This window comes from Cajanus cajan, chromosome 5 (assembly GCF_000230855.2).
Source record: "Cajanus cajan strain Asha chromosome 5, NIPB_CcT2T_4, whole genome shotgun sequence".
Lineage (NCBI taxonomy): Eukaryota > Viridiplantae > Streptophyta > Magnoliopsida > Fabales > Fabaceae > Cajanus > Cajanus cajan.
Window position 1 is genome coordinate 11,152,635 of NC_138521.1, and position 20,200 is coordinate 11,172,834.

The 20,200-nt window shown below is 32.3% G+C and overlaps 2 protein-coding genes across 3 annotated transcripts; both read right to left on the reverse strand.

Annotated features, from left to right (window-relative positions):
- Nucleotides 1-1,069: 1,069 nt before the first annotated feature.
- LOC109792524 (cytochrome b561 and DOMON domain-containing protein At3g07570) lies at nucleotides 1,070-8,480 on the reverse strand. Of its 2 annotated transcripts, none has more exons than XM_020351945.3 (6): nucleotides 8,187-8,480; nucleotides 7,687-8,092; nucleotides 4,562-4,731; nucleotides 3,729-4,134; nucleotides 2,742-3,022; nucleotides 1,070-1,438 (listed from the first exon to the last, which is right to left on the reverse strand). In XM_020351945.3, the coding sequence occupies exons 1-6, from the start codon at nucleotides 8,358-8,360 to the stop codon at nucleotides 1,208-1,210; spliced, it is 1,668 nt and encodes a 555-aa protein (XP_020207534.1). In that variant the 5' UTR covers nucleotides 8,361-8,480; the 3' UTR covers nucleotides 1,070-1,207. The 2 variants fall into 2 exon arrangements, with proteins under 2 accessions (XP_020207534.1, XP_082931055.1); XM_083074929.1 differs by having other exon boundaries at nucleotides 7,687-8,083; nucleotides 8,156-8,294.
- Nucleotides 8,481-8,746: 266 nt separating this feature from the next.
- On the reverse strand, nucleotides 8,747-15,768 carry RNS2 (ribonuclease 2). The gene is made up of 9 exons (XM_020351946.2): nucleotides 15,394-15,768; nucleotides 14,659-14,687; nucleotides 14,174-14,247; nucleotides 13,712-13,813; nucleotides 13,599-13,602; nucleotides 13,209-13,300; nucleotides 11,248-11,409; nucleotides 10,652-10,751; nucleotides 8,747-9,145 (listed from the first exon to the last, which is right to left on the reverse strand). The coding sequence occupies exons 1-9, from the start codon at nucleotides 15,729-15,731 to the stop codon at nucleotides 9,099-9,101; spliced, it is 948 nt and encodes a 315-aa protein (XP_020207535.1). The 5' UTR covers nucleotides 15,732-15,768; the 3' UTR covers nucleotides 8,747-9,098.
- Between the last annotated feature and the right edge of the window lie 4,432 nt (nucleotides 15,769-20,200).

Below are 20,200 nucleotides of genomic sequence, written 5' to 3' on the forward strand. Positions count from 1 at the left end.
GTAAAATAATGTCTTTCATTGATAACTCTTGCATGGAATACGTGAATCTTGCATAGGAGTTAATAATATTATGCAGAAAATTGTGATGTATGAATATATAGTACAACAACTTTATTTCCCTTGACTTGAATAAATTTCTGGATTTGTCCTTGACTAATTAAAATGGCACAACTTTTATATCCCTTAACTTATTTTCTGCCAAAAAGGAATCCCGAAACAAACGCTTCGATTTCACAGTTAAAAAGGAATGTTCTGCCCTACAATGGTCCAAATTTGGCGAAATTTTCAAACACGTAGGAAGGGATTGTTCCTTTCAAAGTGCTTATGCTATCTCTATGTCTTTACTTTTTGCTACATCACTCCATGTCAATATCTTTCTTTTAATTTTGTGTGCACGCATATTAAGGATAAATACAAGAAATTTGATTTGTAATCATATATAGTGGTCGGTGTAATTTACATTTCTAACCATATGTATGTTGACATCGGCCGATTAAGATATAATAGTAATAACAACTTATGGTGAATCTTATCATTAAGTAATAGTCTTGAGATTAAAATTAATAAGCTAGATTCAATTTTTAATTAAAGTTATATTTTTAACTAATAATTAACTCGGTGTCAAAAAAAGAAACTAATAATTAACTCATGATGATAAAAATTGTCAAAACGTTAGATAAAATGCTACCATAGTATTCACTCGCATTTTTATCACCTTGTAGGTAAACATTTCAAAAGTATTTCAGTTGTTTCTTTTAAAAAAAATTATGAATGTAAACAAAATATAAATTAGCTTTCACTTTTTTAAAACAAAATATAAATTAGCTTTCACTTTTTTAAAAATCTCTAAAAAATAATCACTAGAGTATTTTACACCAATATTACATTCTTTTAACAAATTGACTCTAAATTCGTATTAAATTTGATGGCACGAGACTTGTTTTCATTCTTTTTAGTTGCAGCACCTATATATGGCTCGTAATAACTTTTTTCCCCCTCTTTTGGCTTTGTTCTCCTACATATAATGAACTACTCATAGCAATTTGTTGAAGCTTTCAAGAGGAAGAGGTATAGTTAATATGTGTCTAACATAAAAATTAATTCATTAGCAATTCTCTCCGTACAAAAATAAGTTTACAAATGGAATTGAAAAGCTTCCAAACAAAAAACAGTGATGAAACAAAACAAAAGCTATATAGGAAATAGTTTAGTCTCTACTACACAATTGTGCCTCAAAAGTAATTGCCATAGTGAGTAATATAGCAAGCACAATTCCATAACCAATATTCCATCCACTTCCCTCCTTACCTAATTGGATTCCGTAGAAAATGTTAGCTACGGCTAGTATAATCAAAATCCTCCCCATGTTATGATGGTATAAATTCCAATACTTTCTCACTTTTGATTCCTTCTTCGGTCGACCAAGAATAGCCATTATCTACAAAAGCAAATACACGATGATAGTAGAGACATATTTGAAAGAGATATTTAATAACATTTAAATAAGGATAGTAGCTTATTAGCAAAATAAATTACTCTCAAATAAAAGTGTGCTCGAAATTATTACATAGAAGCTGGTGTATTTATTCTGTCTATTATATTCAAAATATTATACTCAAAGACATATTTAAATTAATTAGTAAAATAGATATTTATGCTGAATAATAATGACCTCTAAATTATACTCAAAGAGTTAGGGCAACGTTCCAAATTCAACTAATAATTTTATGGTTACTTTTCGGTGATGATTAAGTTTTAATTTGAAGTTGTCGAAGATATGGATAATAATTATTTTACATGAAGTCTTTTACTTGTCCCAGTAAGTACTTTTCATGTTGTTATTGGTCTCACTAGAAGTGGAAACACAAATAATATAAATATTTGTATTATTGCTAAAGTTAAGGATATAATTAATAATTAGTCCTCAAAACAAATTCAAAGATAATTAAATAAATGAAATTTCATAATAATATATACCTATATATAAAAGCGATAGAGTGTTTTCATGTATATAATTTTTTAAACTATTTTATTCTTTTAATTATTTACAAACTACTCTCTTTCTCTTTCACTATTTTTTTTTTATTGTTTTTATTCTCTCTTTTCTACTTTCCCATAAATTTCACTTACTCTTCAAATTTCTGACACTCTCTAATTATCCACTCACTTTATTATCTCTGTTATCTATTTTTTTTAAAACAAGTGAAACCTCTTTCCATCTAAAAAAATAATGAAAGTTAAGGAAAAGAAATTTGATAAGTCTTCCATTTTTTTTGAATTTATATTTAGTCACACACTGTAGTGGCCCAGCTATACGACGGGCCCACATCGTAAACAGGCCCAAGCGCTAGGTTACTCAGCCCACATGACTTAGGACTATGTTTAGAATATTCATGTTGTAATTCAATCTCATCCATCCATGTGGAAGGTGCAGATCAGCCAGATCTTTTATCCATTTCAACTTTTATCTTAGTCTCGCTTAATTGTGTAACATCATTATAAATCATAATGTATTATAAGTTTGTTAAATTTTATAATTAGAGTAAATTCTCTACACAAACAGCACATAAACCTTATAATGTAATGTTAAGGACTAAATCAAATAATGGTACTAATTTTAGAAATCAAAATAATGTTTTTTTAATTTTAATACGTATTATCAACATACATCATATAAGTTAAAATGTTTTGGATAAAGTGAAAAATTATCAAAATGTTAACATGAATGAACGAATGAATACCTGGAGGCAACCTAGAACGAGAATGATGATTCCAAGAGCCTTGTGAAGACTAACGTCTATATGGAGTTGATTATTCAAGACAAGACCACTAATTACACCAATTACTCCCAGAACAAAACCCAAGAATTGAACTGAAGCATGGAAATAAAACCAAAATGGATCCCATTCCTTGAAGTAGCGAGCAACTATTGCTCCCATTACGATTAGGACACCCCATCCCAAGATATTCAACACTCCGTGGCTTCTTTTCAGGTTCATATATGAGTTTGATGCACTTGAACCTGTTTCAAATCAAATCATAAACAAAACCTTTGTGAGAGCAAGAACAAAAGTATTTTCCCAATTTACATGAATATCCATCCACAAGGCAGAACAAAATGTTCTGCGTTAGATCAAACTCGATTTTGCACCACAAACAATTAACAATGTATCAGACATTCCAAATGTTTTGGAAGAAAAAAATATGGAATGTTTACATCTTCAATCAACTTAGAAATGATGATTTTAATTAACGAGCCAAATTTACTTGATAATAGAACTAAAACATAAGGGGGGGAAAGAAAAAGAACTAGAACATGTGGGTTAGGTTTTGGTAGAGGGTCGAATCAGATTTACATTTCAACTAGATTATTCTTGACATCAAGATGAGAAAAGAATGTTCTCTCAACAACCACAAACCACTGCCAAGGTATAGTTTGACAGTGTGGAAGGGCCATGTAATGTATAGGTCCAACTCCAATCATTATTTGTCAAAATCAACTCAAAAGGTCAACACTAGAATAATTGCCCAATTCATTTTTCCCTTTTTTTTTTGTTGAGACTATATATATTCTATACCGAAACTTTTGCTCTCAATATTTAACAGAAATACATATTTTAAGACATGAAGTGGAGATCATTGATAAATCCAAATTTTTCCTTAGTTACATTGAATTAATTTGTTCCCAAAATGATGAAAAAACACGTGCATGGCTTCTTTTGACTAACCTGTTGCGTAATTCAACGTAGTGGAGACTTTGTCTTGGTGCTGTGTTAATGCAAAACTTGGTGCCGAAGGGAAGATACCGTTAGGTCCAAAGGCATATAGGATCCGGGACAGTGGTTGGTTGGTTTGTAACTGAAAGGCCATGTACAAACGTGAGGACTGTGATGTAATGAAGGTTGAGTTGATGAGAACTTTTAAGTTGCCTCTGTCTGGCACCACCTGGCTTGGTGCAAGTCCTGTTAGATAATACTGCTTCATGCCTCCACCAGCACCACTGGTTGAGATCCACCCCACAATGGCACTTGAACCAATCATGGCTCCATTGGGAGAGAACCCCATTGCTATGTATGAATTTGGATTTGGTGCTGAGAGAATGAAGCTCCATATGTTTGGAGAAGTCTGTGAATACTGCATAGTTAATGCACATATAAACGGTTAGTTGGTTTTTATGATTGGTCACAATTAAACTTTTGTTGAATTCAAAGTTGAACTTACAAAAGTACTCAACCATCTTTTATAGTCTTTTCTAATTTGTTTCCATAAATTTGACAGAAAAGCTTATCAAAATAGACTAGTTCTTTTCAGCTTCTTAAACTTCTTAGTCAAGCTTTTGAATAGGTTTTCATTTTGATAAGAATTCATTGAATTAGTATTTGATTAAACTGTTTATCCAAACACACTTTTGATCTTGAAATGGGATCCACAATCACAATTAGAATGACAGTAATGAAATTTACATGATTATTTTTATCATGGTCATATGATGCATGGTGTTGGTATTAAAAATGTTAATGAATCGATTGAAACTGATTAAGTTCAAGAATAATGTACTTACTCTAAGGATGTATCCTTGAGCATTCCAAACAGGAAGACAATTGAGCTTGGTTGTGTCGAAGAGGAGAGGAACACTGAGGTTTAGGTTGGAGCTACAAGAGTCTGCTTGTGAACCAATTCCATCTACTTGTGATGAAGAATTTCCAACCCCTTGTGAACTTCCAATGTTGGCTGAAGCAAGGAAACAAATAATGAAGATGAGGAATGCTACAGATGCCTTCATTACTCTATATTGTTTATGCTTGTGTGAGCAAACGTATTCGTGAGATTGTTGAAGTAAGAAGACGTATTGCAATATGATTAATTAAAGGAAAGGGAATGATTGTTACAACTAAACTAAGGTATTGGTAGCAGTGTATCAATAATTTTGGCCATTATCGATTAAGTAGATTAGGTGAAAGGAAGGCTAACTTAAACCATTAAGCGTCCTTTTATTCATAATAAAAGACTGATTTTAATTATGATGAAAATCATTATAAAAACAGAATAAACAATACTGAAATATCTTTTCCGTTGTCATCCGATAACAAATTCTAATTAATTGAAAGTGTAAAACTTTTACATTAACAACGTATACTTGCAGTGCATACATGATACATGTTAAACTCATAAAAATATGACATAATGACATGGATCAAACTTGCCTCAAAATCAAAGACATTAAAGTGTTAATAATTTAGGTTTCCAAAAACGATGTGGATTTTTTCCCTCTGCTTTTCATTCAGATTCACTAGTATCACTTTTGACGTAACTTAATTGAAAAATACCCTTCATATGCAGTGATCCGTCTTATATTAAAAAAATACGGTATTTAAAAAAAATATATTTTTCTTTATAGACACCATTCACCAAGGAATACAATTATCATGTTTTAGATAATTTGCTTTTCTTTTTTCTAGTGAAAAGAGAAATGAACTTTGGAGTCTCATCTCAGGATGATTTGAAAAGGAAAAAAAAGAAAGTGTAGAGTACATAATCCCAATAAAATCTTTAATTGGGAATTTCAATTTATTAATCATATTATTTTAGTGAAATAATAGCATGGTAATGTTTACTTTAACAATGATATTCATATACTTATAGTATTTTTACTTCTCTATTTTATTTTTCTGTCTTTTTCTATCTTATACTATTTATACAGTATTTTATTTGTCTTTTCTCGCTGTATCGTAGTGTATATCTATCATTTTTATTTCAACTTATATCCCCCTAAAGTAGTCAACTATTACTCACTAATTGTTCGGCTTGTTTTGTAGTTCTTTCTCTCGGGTCAGTATACCTTCAGGTTACCCAAAAGTTTAGAGTTTCTTATTATAAATATTTAAGTGTTTTAGTTCGAGAACAAACTTAACTAAATCTGTATACCCACTACCTTTTATACATGAATAATTCTAAATCTTCATATTTCATCTTCTTATTTTCTATTCCAAGTAATTCTCCTACTTTCTTTTACGGCAAATGTTGAATTATATGTTTTATATTTTCTAGATACTAAATAAATTTATTTCTCATTTAATATTTTCTTTATAATGTAGTAGAAAAATATAACATTATTCAGTTCCGAGTTAGCTATACTCGAGTAATTATACTATGGATAGTATCTCTTATAGTAGATATTAATGAACAAACCCTCTTTTCCTATACTTTCAAAGAAAAAGAATCAATATCAATATAGATATAGATATATTCAAAGCTACGATGGATACGAAATGATGCATGACTTTTTTGTGTGTGTGATTTTGCGGCAAGTATAACAGAATGATGATACAACTTTTTAAAACTAAACTATACGCTGATAATTCACTAAAAGATGTTATCATCTGCTTGAGCCTTTTCGTATTATAAAGGTCTATAACATGACTTGAGGAGGCAAAAGGAATAGCAGATCTCACTGAAATTTGATTTTAAACCAGCATCGGTTCAAGGGTAGTTGAAGTCTATGACAAAAATTGACATTAGGATCCCTTAATACTGTAAAATATGAATTTTAAAAAAATATTTGTTAAGATTTAAAACCAGCCATTAAATTTAAGAATAAATATTTTTCAATTAATAAAATAGTTAAATGATTTAATTTTTCTTGAAAAAAAAGTTTCATTTACAATATATATGTCCAATTGTCCATATATATATTAAAAAAAATTGAGACCCTGTTAAAGTGGGCCCTTAAGCTCGAGTTAGCCCTTTTCTAGAATCAGATTGCTTCAAATAAACTCGATCCGGTTGTTATCCCATAACTTCCAAGTCAGAATATTACAAAAACGTGTGGTACGAATCTAAGGCTAAATAGTATTGTTGTACAAACCAGTTGTCGGCTGTTTTTTTCTCTCTCCCTGTGTCTCGAAAAGATGACTCAATTTTCGAGTGATGGCACTGTGTAACTTCCACTGCTTGCTCTTCTTTGCTTCTTGTTTTTGGCTTTTACTAATTACCAGTAAAGTTTTTGATAAAACATCTCACCCACTCACTCTATAATGCCCAACCAAAGAATTCTCTAGGTGAATGAATTGGGAATAGTAAGCCGTCAATATTCAACCAGAGACATAATGACATATCATGACGCGTACTTGACCATCAGCCACTAATCATATTTACGTTTACCTTGCATTATAGAGAATTGAAAGCAAAAAAAGAAACAGATATTATGTACTAGTTAACTTCATTAGGTTTGGTTTTCAGTTAGGAAGGTCTCAACATCTGTTTAAAAAAGTAAATTTGAAGAAGTCTTTTAGTTAATTCAGTTAAATTTGATTGAAAATTGAATTGTACCTCAATTTTGTCTGAAAACTCAGTTTAAAATGGAAGGATAAAGCATAGTTACTTTTGCAAACTCCATTTACAAATGAAGTTTATTCGAGCTTTAGTTTACAAACATTAATGCCCAAGCAATACTTTTTCAGATTTTGTTTACAGAAAACCAAACCACAGCTTAGTTATTACCAAATTGTAAAGAAAATGAACAATTTATATAAGACAGAATAACAGTTTTTCGCTCTTTTTCTTTCTTTTTAGTTTCATATACAATTAATTATCAAACAGACTGTCCTTTAGAAAATAAACAATTTATTTATAGAAAATAATAGCAATCATCTACGAGAGTATTTGAAGGAGTTAAATTATACTAACCTTTTGAGTAGTCTATTCTTGTGGAGAACTTGTCCAGGTGTTTTGTTAGTGCAAAACTTGGTGCTGCAGGGAATAAACCGGTGGATCCAGTGGCAAATATCAGCCAGGACAAAGGTCCGGTAGTTTCTAACTGAAACACCATGAACAGACGAGAGGACTGTAAAGTGATGAAGGATGAATTGGCTATAACCTGTAGGTTGCCTTTATCAGGAACCACCTGATTTGGTGTGACGCCACCAAGATAATACTGCTTTATCCCTCCACTGGCTCCTCTTGATGCTACCCACCCCACCATGGCACTTGAACCCACCATGCCACCGCTGACCGAGAACCCCATAGCTATGTAAGAATTTGTGTCTGGGGTTGAGAGAACGAAGCTCCAAATGTTTGCAGAAGTCTGAACATACTGCAAAGTTTACACATAATGATTGGTATATATGGTGCTATTGAAATAAGGATATATACATACATGTGATGAAATTCAAACATGCTGCACCTACTCTGAGTATGAAACTTTGAGCATCCCATACAGAAAGGCATTGAAGGTTGGTTGTGTCAAAAAGGATAGGAACATTGAGGCTAAGATTGCTGGCACACGAGTCGGCTTCTGGGCTTGCAAGGAAGATTGAACCAACGAAAGTAATTATGAAGAGAAGTCTTAGAGATGCCTTCATTTGTCTATCTATTATTATTATTGGTGTGGGTGTGTCAGTTTGAAAAATGTTGTGAGCATGAGTAAGTCATACTATTCTTATTGAAACTGGACTTGCTATTCTTACATAGGCTGAAAAGGGGGGGGGGGGGGGGGGGGGGGGGAAATAAACGACGTAATGATTGTCCCATCGTAACTAACATGGTGCAGGGCCATTCTCAATTATGATCCTAAATTAAAAACCAAGATTAAAGTATGTGAAAGGTTAAAACCGGGGAAAAAATGTAAAATTGAATAACACAAATGCCAGGTTTCTGTTAAAGACCGAAGTCCTCGTAGTGTTACGCACCTAATTAAATACAACAGGAACTCGTGCGTAATGCAAATGTATGTAAAGAAACGGAGATGTGAGGCAAATTATATATGATAATATTAAAGAAAAATGTATATATTAAGGATACAACAACATATTTCATTATCCAGTTGTACATTCTTTCGATAATAAAGAAAATGATAAAACCCAGACTCCAAATACATGGCAGTAGGCTTGATACAGCTCCCAAATAATACTTGCAACCATCACTTCTTTTACCCAGCTAAACATTAGCAGGTCCAGATCTCAATCCAAATGTCCAGCTCTTCACTCTATCCTTTTGTCTCCAAATTGATAGATGGTACGACATCCAAACAAATTTATTTAAGTGCCTTTGTTCATTCGCAAGGTACAGAAATTTACAAATTGAAGTACAGTTCCATAACTTTAAAGAGTTGCATCATCAGAGATCCAACTTTGAAGTCCGCCGTACCCTACAAATGCAGAGATAATTATAAAATTGATAAAGTGCAATAGATTCTTCTAATCCAACGTTATGATTATTGTTTCACACAATTTTGGGCCAAATTCACCAGATAAAAAGTTATCATACTAAAAACTATGTTCAAACCAAAGAGAAATTTCATCAACTAAGTAAAAAAATTAATAGGCAGCAAAGAGACAACCATAAAATAGCAGCAGATTACCAATTACAGACTACCTAGTACCTAACAAAAGCAGCTCCACCTTCTAAAGGAAAGATCCCCTTTCAAACCTCTCCCCATAATTTGATATATTTTCCGCAATAGGATTTTGAATTTAACGTATATAGGTAAATTTCTGTAGCAAATTAGCAATTAAGTTAAACACCATCTTAGAACCCCAGGCATCTATAAGATGCATGGATATTGAGGATTCTCTTGTTTGACATATCAATTGTTAGTCCTTTGCACTTCTGGGCATGTGTTATGCCCCTATTTAAATATACTGAGCTTTTAAAACTTCAACTTTGAATTTCTGGGATATACCCTTTCGCATGTTGTGATAAGTATATCATGCCTACAGACATATACCACACGTAGGTGATGCCCGAAAAAATTTCATACTCATTTACCATGGGCATCTTTCTCAGCACCGGGATTCTCACTCAAAGCCACCACTAGTATTGGCAGATTTGAGTAGTTTACCACCATAATTGCTATTATACCAATCAAAATATTCCAATTCTATTAGTTATTTTCAGACATTTGATCTACGTGAGAGGGTGAAGATCCTTGGGTAGTTGGAGAGGGAAACAACTGTTTTGAAGTGATTTCTTTGACCCCAAAATAGTTTCTTGGTTTCCCTGTTGTTTTATGCCCAGGACTGCTTCAAGGGTGTAGTGATATTGGATTTGCAAGGATTGAGAAGCCTTGTTTTATACTTGGTTCAACCCACAACCACAATGGTGTATTGAGCCTTATTTGGAGGATTTCTTATCGCATCCCTAGTTGTACTTCTTGTTTTCCCTTTAATGAAATCTCTTCCATCAGAAAATAAATAAATAAAATTGTTTTCTTTCTCAATATTACAGATATCTAGAATGTTGGTAGAAAAGTGATATCAAGTTTCTTGCTAATATGCTCCAAAATGGAAAAGGAATATGTATAATTAAATCAAGTCACAATCAGCATGTTAAAGTGCACATGTTACTGGAAATTAAATCAATCAAAAGAAAAAACCTGTATAAATAAATCAATCTGCGGCCACCTACCATTGACAGTGTCAATATTCAATGGTTCAACTGACATCAAATTAATTTGACCAACCCGCTCAGGTCAACCAGTTTCAGATTTACCCACAAGGTTCAATAGAATTTAAACCAGTTTCCAAATATACATTTCATTACATGCTAACTAGAATGGATTACAGGCCTGTTCCTTCATCCTTAATCCATCAATATCTAATATGTAAAATTTAGCAAACTAGTTTGGTGCTTAAGAATGAATCAGGTTCCTTACTTGCTGAAACCGGCTCCGGCAAGCTAACATATCTGGGACAAGATCCTTTTGAAGTAACCATGTCAATTTTAATGTCAGATCCAACAGCACAATCTCGTGGCTGCAAAACAACAGACAATATTCTAGAATAATAATGACCAAATTATTGTTTTTGAATAGGATACCGTGAAATCATAGAGCAATATAACATTTTAAAGTACAAGGTCATGGGGATTCTCTCATAATGTCCATGAAAGTTTGTTTACCAGTATGGTATTTCTTCATTTTCTAAAAGTAAATCAAACTCCCATAGTATTTATAAAATGTCAAGTTAAATGTCCCTGTCATACGGATCTATAACATCTCAGTGACCTCGCAACTATTAAATATAGGTCTTATGCATTATTACTTCAAGTTTGACAGTTTGACCAGAGTACAATAGTGATATGAATAGTTGAAAATACCAGCTACCACAGACTGAACTAATTAGCTCTTACCACGTCAATTGATATCTAAATATGCTAATTTCCAACAGTAAATAAGAAAAATATTTGCACATATTTTAGTTTCTTATGTGCTACTGCTAAATATACTACAGAGTAGAGCAGATTTCAAACCTTGAAGTCCTTATAAAAGCATAGGCGAAGTTCCTCAACAGCATCTTTTGAGCAAACTATTAAAGGAGATGCATGAAAAGCATTCTCAATGGCAGAGATAATGCCTCCAAGGGGATACTTTTCTGTATTAGAAGGAACATATCCAGCCTCATTTAGAACGTCCTGGAAAAATGTTTAAGAACACAATAGTTAGAGTATGTTCTGATACATTCAGGCATGCATCAGCTATGTAGCACGGATTCGAACATGTGAGCATGGCATATATACAATATATAATATAAATAACATGACAAAAAAATTATATATTAATATGACAATAACTTATTAAGTCTCAAAAATAAATTACTAAGAGGCATCATAGTCCACAATAAAAAATTTCTTTTTCTTTCTTTTTTTAAATCTCAAATCCTCCCTTCCTTATTTCTATTTTTATTAAGATGTTTTCTTTTCTATTTTGTAAAGGTTAAGTAAAGAGACACAAGAACGAAACTCTTCCTTATTTCTGTTTTTATCAATATTTTTTCTTTTTTTAAAAAAATCTCAAATCCTCCCTTCTTTCTTTCTATTTTTATTGAGATTTATTCTTTTTTTTTTTTAAATCTCAAATCCCTCTTCTTTGTTTCTGTTTTTATCAAGACTTATTCTTTTTTTTTTTTAAATCTTGAATCCGCATATTGAACAATGCGTGAAAATGGAAACATCTTCATTTGCAAGTGTCCGCAATGAAGACACATCAATTTTGTAAGCGTCCGGATGGAGACATGTCCAATTTGTGTGGACAAGGTCTGTCGAAGGTTTGACACGTCCACAGCATATCCACTCCAAAAGAGGGTAAAACTCGGGGACATGGTAGTCCCATGCCGTATACATGCAACATAAAGCATCAGGTCTTCACAATCAAAGGTTTTACAAATACAACTGGCAGCCAGTCTGAAAACAATAATCTCCAAACCAATTTAGCGTTTTTCCAGCAAATGAGAATCTATGACCAAGATTTTTAAGTCGTGCCAATAGATAAAATGGAAGGCCAAGTTGCCAACAAAATATTGGTATAATTTATATTTCATGCGTGTATTTCAGCCATACTACCGAAGCAGGCTGATTGGATTGGACTGGAACAGCAGAAAAAAAAAATGAAAATGTGGTAGAAGTAGAACAGATCAAAAAAGTTTTCATTCAATAGAGCCAATCCGTAAGAACTAAGAGGCAGGATTGAAAATCCCTGTCTCTCCTGAACTCCCCCACAAAACTTCCTACTCTAAAACTACTATCTCTCCTGGCCAGCTTCTCCCTTTATATAGCCACGGCCTAACTATCTCTTTCACTAGCATTCAGTTAGTTGGGAAGTTATTTCCAGCTGTTCCTCTCTCTTCATAAAACAAACTCTCTTAACTACGGGCCAGCTATCACACGAAAACCCTGAGTCCTTATAAACTTCCACTACCAAGCATATCCTTAAATACATCAAGGCCAAAGGGTCCACTAATTGACTAATTCATTTATCAGCAGACAAATTTTACAAACCGGAGGGAGGATACTGGTTAACTAATTCATTAATCAACATAAAAATGTTATCAATTGAAGGGGGAGTCATTGGTTGACTAGCTCATTAATCAATATAAAAATTTATTAATTAACATAAAAAATTATCAACATAAAAATTTATTAATTAACATAAATTTTGTTAGTTTCTATGGGTGATGGGAGGGAGCATGACAAAAGTAAAAAAATAACAGTTGCATGGAATTAACTTTAATTTTCTAACTACTTGTATACGGTAAACTAAAGCAAGTTTGATATTATATCCACGAGGATGAGCAATGGAACAAAAAATGTAGAAAAACAATCAGTTATTAACATATTATTGTATTTTGATCATTATTTCATATGAGCTCATTGCCTACATAAACAAAGAAATTTCTGGTAAAAAAAAAAAAAAAAAGTCCACTCTACAAACTTACCGTAACATTATATTTGAAATAGACATTAAGAGCTGTCACAAAATAATCATATTCATTTCGAATCACAGGATATGAGCATGTGCCATGTTTCTCTACAAGTCAAATTGCAATATTAGAAAATTGGAATATTAGAAGAAAAGCATATCTTTTTGCCTCAAACAAAATAGCAAATAAAATAAAATAAAAACATGACAGTGGAGAAATTTTGTAACTAATAAAGATGTGTTTGAAACTTTGAACACTTTGTTCGGTGCCAATTTAACACTGAATAGAACCAACTCTCTCCACAAGTACCAGATTTTAGGAAAACAGTTAGACTATTACTCAAGAAAAGAAATGAATAAACTTGTTAAATCATGTAAGCAAGAAAAAGCTACAAAAGATTATTACCCCACTGCCAATGCAAGCCAGACGTGGTTGCCCCAGAAGCACAATTAAAAAGAAAAATTAGATTCCATAATAATTTGAGGTTGAATAAGAAACTAATTAATTCCAACAACCACCTCATGAGCCCAAAATGAACCTTTCCCACCATGACATGTTGATGACGAGCCACAGCTCAATGATGGCCAATATTGCTCTAAAGCATTAGTCAATGTCGATATCTACACAGACGATGAAACAATAGTAGAAATGGAGAGTTAATGCAAGTTAATAGAAGACACAAAGTTCTAATGATATATAAAAGTAACATTGATATAACCAAAATATAAACAATTAACCAATGAAAAAGTTTAAAATATTGCAGTTGCAACGGGGAAAAAAATGTCTTGGCTTTCTTCAATCAATAGTTAACATTTTATCATTAATTACCAAGTAAAACTAAAGGAATTGCTTGAACTTTCCAGCATAACTCTGAAAGATTCAGTGTCACTCTTTGCAAAATTCCTATCAGCTAAAGCACGAAAACCAGCAAACTTGAATTGTGATAAAATGGTTTACAAATTAAGGTTGTGAAATTATACCTCTTTTGGATCGAAACTAGATCTAGAGCAACAGGCTGGCCAGGTTCCATCATTATAGTCAGGCCAGAGTCCATCTATCATACATGTAGAAGATATAACCTGTTAAGCTTTTGGTTGCTGGAATCTCCATACTCAAGAGACATGCGCAAAAAGATCAATATATTGTTTCCTCTCAAAATAGATTTTATTTTTTACAAGCAAAATAATCTAAAAGAAAAGGATTGATGAGGAAGAAATGAGAGACAATGTAAAAGATTTTCGGAAATAATGAAAGATTGCATCCTTTTATAATAGCATGTGTCCCTTTTTATGCAATGATGCAAGCATGAAAGTGTGTTCTTTCATTAAAGGATATCTCTCTTCACCACTCAGAACATAGTCAATGCAAGCAGTGAACTTCAAGATAAACAAACATGAAGTATTCCACGCAGTCTAAATTTACAATCGTAACAACAACGACAACAAATTTGAAATCTCATACTCACGTATGGTGAATACTGTTGGAGAATTGGAGCTGAAATCAGAAATGCAAACATGTCAGCTTCTCATCAAGTACTTCACATAAGTTGCGTAATAACAAGATAAAACTTACATGCAGTTCCTTAAGTATTTTTCATCCACCAGAATTAGATCAATAACTCCCGTAATAAGAGTTTGCATTAAAGATCAAACATAAATCACCGAAGTAAAACTCCACACCAAAACCACTTATCAAACTATAACTAAGTTTTTTCCTGATATAAACCAATTCCACATGATAATAGTCATCACTATAATTTATAAACAACAAAAAGGATAGTCCAAATTCTAGGAAATAGGCACCATAAGAACATATTATCAGTCACTCCAATTAAGATACTCTCCGTTGACCTATATATAAGCAAAAATAATTTATTTCATATAGATTGAGAAAGCTCATTAAATACATCTAATTTTCACAATTGTACATAAAATATACACTACATTTTCCTAAAACATCCTTTATTATGTCCTCATTTATTACCATAAAAACATTAAATAAGGTTAACCTGATTGAAATTTATTTATATTTCCATCCAAAAAATTTAAGCATTTTTTTTCTTATATATAAAGTATACAAAAGATCTTACGAGTAAATGATAAAACCTAAGAATTAAATTAAGTCGGCAATGTCGAACGATCGAAAATCAAATCGAGAACTGAAAAGTGAAAATAAAAGGAGGAGCAATTTACTATATTACCCTCTGCAGCAACCATTGGTGGGGCAGCAATGGCGGGTGCGGCGGCAGTAAGTGCCGGGCCATTGCAACGCCAACGCGAAATAATCAAACTCTCGCTGTTGAGCGTCGAACGACTCGAGCAGCGCGGCGCGTGCTGGAGGTGTTTCAGCCGCCGCCAAGACGAGCACCACCAGAAACAAAGTCAAAGAAGGCATCGTTTGTTTCGGTTCCCGAGTCTTGCGTCCACAAACGCGGTTAATAGAAGAAGCTGAACTAAAAGGGGAGTTAGTTATACTTGCGCATGCGTTCGTTCCCAAATTAAATGCACCAATCTGCAGTTTCCAAAGAGTTCCAATCATAATCAATTAATCATAGTTGGCATACCAAATCTATAAAGGGCATATGGCATATGCTAAAACATATTCAAGAGTGAGGCAAAATATCGTCTAATCAAATCATTAAAAAAAAATGTGTTTCACTTTCAAAATAACATCAAACTAGCATTTTAATTTCATGGGAAAAATGGTGTTTATAATAAATATATTTTAGTTTGTAGAATCCGGATAAATGTTACTTTTATATAATTAAAATTTATAATAAATAGTTTAAATTATAATATAATTTTTTTAAAATATTTAATAATTTTTTAAATATTAAAAAAATTATACAAATATACAATAAATATAAAATAAAAGAGATAAACAACTTAAAATAACAACTTGTATAAAAGTAAAAGAAAAATAGTTTGAGATAGTTAAGAAATGACTTGTGTTGTGTCTCTCACCCCATTATTACTATTCTTTGACAATATCCTTCTTTATCATAAATAAATATAAAATGATATTATTTGTTTGTAAGATATTATTTTAAATATTATATTTATTTTATAATTTTTTTCTCTTTTAAGATTAAGATATTAGATCAATAAATATAAACTTTTAAAATGAAAATAATCAAATAACTTATAAAGGGATTATTATCCTACATGATATAAGAGATCATACGAAGAGAAAGTTTTATCAAATTTTGCTAGAAAACTTGTATCGAGAGTTTTACTAAATTTCAAGTTATAAAACTTGTAAGAAGGATTTTACCGTATGTTTCAATGATTCAATTCATAAAACTTTTGAGGAAGGTTTTAACAAGTTTTGCCATAAAACTTGTAATGAAAATTCTCTCAAGTTTAAATTCATAAAACTTAGAGAACTTATCAGAAAACTTGTAATATATATTTTGAGATAGTAAAAATTTTGTACATGTAGACATGAGAGATTAGACCATATAAAATAAATCTTGTATGATATTTTTTTATGATGTTTTTATTTGCATATTTTCTCATTATTATGCGTAAAAAAAGAAGTATTTTTGTTCCTAACACTCATCTCACCATCAACACCTATTATTTCTTGGTTTCTCCTCTCCCACACTTATTATGTCTCTTCTTTTCCATCCTTATCTCACTCTCTTTTCTTAATTAGGTTTTAGTGAATCTTCTTCGTTGCTTATTTGTTTGTTTTTTTCCGCTTCTCATCAAATTAGATAATTACTTTTTAATGTACATGAGTCCAAAATAGTTTTTATTGTGCATGAATGAAAAACAAAACTATTTTTCATTGTATACAAATGTAAAATGAAAACTAATTTTTGTTTTGCATTCAACAAAATAACTAACTAAAAACTAGTTTTTTGTATATGTTACTTTTTTAGTGTGCATATGAAGATTAGCTTTTGTTATAAATTCTTATGCCTCCATAAGTTTCCCTTAAATTTTAAAGGGGCTTTCACATTTTCTATTATAGTCATAAGGGCGAGATAACAAAGTCATATTATCTATACTTTTCACTCCTTTTGTATCTCAATGTCCAAATTGTCTTTCTTATTGCTGTGTTTGACCTCTATATGACAACAACAAATTTATGCTATCTCTCGATGTTTCGATCCCAATTCAACAAACCATTGAGTAACCAAAATTTTAAATTAAGAACCATTTCTCAACAATATTGACACAATAATAACCAACAAAAAAAACATTCAATGCTACACTAAATTAATTTTCCTTTATAATAATGAATACTTAATGTGTGTTTGATTTGTAGTTTGAACAATTAAACCTACATTCATTTTTCATCGTGTGAATAATCAATTTTATCCAGACTCACAAAAATAATGAAATGGACATCTACTATGAAGAGAAGGAGCTCTCAAAGTATGGAGGTGACAACAAGGAAGTTTGAAGCCAAAAAAAAAAAAATCAGTAGCCCAGAACGGCCCGTTCCAAATTCGGAACGGGCCGTTCCTAGTTAAAAAAAGCACAACAACCCTAATTGAGAACGGGCCGTTTCAAAATGGCAACGGGCCGTTCCGAGTCAGTTAAAAGGCCTAAATTTCCTTATCTGGAATGGGCCGTTCCAAATTTCAGAACGGGCCGTTGCGCGTTTAGAATGGGTCGTTTTGAATTTAGAACGGGCCGTTCCAGTTTCACATTTAGCTTGTAACGGAATGATCCAGAACGGGCCGTTCCGGTTTTGGAACGGGTCGTTCTGGTCAGGTCTGACATCTATAAATAGACGTCTCGAGCATTGTTTTCAGGGCCAGAAAATTTTGTCTGAGACTCCTTAGAGCTCGAAAGTTCTCTTTTTCTCTCCTCTGTATTGGAAGGGTTTATTAATTAGTCATTTGCTAATCTAAATCCCTATAATTTTCTAATAAAAATATACAAAATATATACATATATATATATATATATATTTCTGAGGAGTAAATTAAATATTTATAAATTTATATAATTTTGCGCAATTAATTAAAGGTACTGTTTTTACAGGTATCGTAGGGTGCTAATACCTTCCCTACACATAATCGACTCCCGAACCCAACTTTAATTTTAAAATAATCTATTAAAGGGTTTTTCAATGTTTTTCCCTTAAAATAAAATATTGGTGGCGGCTCCATTAAAAAAAAGGGTTACCGTCATCCCGTCGTGATCCCGGTTACGACAGGTGGCGACTCCACTGGAGATGCTTGAGAGTCAGGCCTTATTAAATTAATTGCGCAAAATTATGACTTTATAAATATTAAAAAAAATTTCTCCTTTCCTTTTATTTTATTTTTGTTTTATTCATTTGTTTTTTTATTTTTGTGCTATGCATGTTTTGTTTAGATTTAAGTTTAAATTAGAGTTTTATTTATTTTATTTGCATGACTGTTTATTACCCCACACACCCACTAACACTTGTACCTCACACACTTTGGGCTTTATACCCGAGCTTGTGCGAACCTAAGAAGAGAAGGTGGCTTGATGACTGTTATTGAGGGGCTCGATGCTCACTTGACCGTTGTTGAGTCACTACTTAGGTTGTTACTAGTAGCATGGTTTAATCATATTGAGAGGGTATGTTCCCTACTTGTGATTGATTCATGCGCTAGGTCCTTATTTATATGATAAGGGCAACCTGGGGACCAATAAATCTTGAAGAGTTTTTAGATCCACCCACAAAACCATGCACTAATAGGTGGACTTAATGACCTTCCAAAGTAGGGTGTTAACCTTAGAAATTTCCTACCATAGGTTTACCGTAATAGGTCACACTGTACTACTCTCTATCCCTCTTCTTATATATACTAAGAAAAAAAATGTTAATACATTCATGCATCATACATTTATATCCAATATCATTTTTTAGGTTGCTTTTCTTGCCTAAAATAATTTTTTTTAAATAAAGGATAAATGATAAAAAGTCATGCATACATGCATATTAGGGGCATAGTAAGTCACATTTTAATTAAGTCTTTGTCTCATTTTTTTCTTTTTTCTTTTCATTTAATTAAGTCTTCATCTCATTTGTTTTTTTTTAAACCTTAAAATAATTGATAATATTCAATATGGAGGAGATTCAAAATCATACTAGAAATGCATCAGGGTTAAGCAAGAGTATCAGGATAAATGTGCTAAAAAAATGATCTCCAAATGGTAGGTAAGATCTGCCCAAAAGATGACTAAGGAGAAATATAATCATAGTACATTTGACTTGATATATAATTGGTTTTAGACATCATTTATTGAGGAGAGAATTCTCCCTTGAGTGATTGTTAATCACATTTTGATCTTGAAATGATTGATCCTTGTTTGAAAATGTGACTCGTACTGTTGCATTGCTAGTAAGATGACCTTATCCATTGAGGAGTGAATGCTCCCTTGAAATAAGTGTCAACCATTGTATGACCTAAGGTTTTTTTACCTCTAGCGTTGAGATGTGGGGAATCGCTATTCAATTTGAATACAAAATCAATTTTTTCCAAAATTTGTTTCTTCTTCCTTTTCTTTTATACTCATAAAATTTACTTTGTATTCAGAAAGTAATAAAGCAAAAAAAACAAAGTGTTTCCTCGACATCGTTATAGAACACGCTTTCAGGCCAAGATCATGGATGAGATGGAGGAACGCAACAAAGAAATGAGAAATGATATCAATCAATTGAAGGAACAAATGGCCCAAATTCTAGAGATGTTGCAGTCTATACAAGTGAAAAATGTAGAAGGGACCTCTCCAGTAGCTAGAGGAGAATCGTCAACCTTTCCTGCGTATCCACCTGGCTTTACCCCAGCCCCAGCACAACCAGTAACTCTACATCTTAACAAATCCGGTCAACAAGTTGATCCTCCAAAGGTCCAATGGCCACCATATGGCCTTCTGCCCAACTACACACCTCCAACAATCATGGATCCTCCGGATAAGCACCAACCATTGGTGAATCAGTCGCCTACACAAATGCAACCTACCCAACCTGAGGTTTCACCTATGAATGTCACCTCTTATAAACATCAAGTTCCC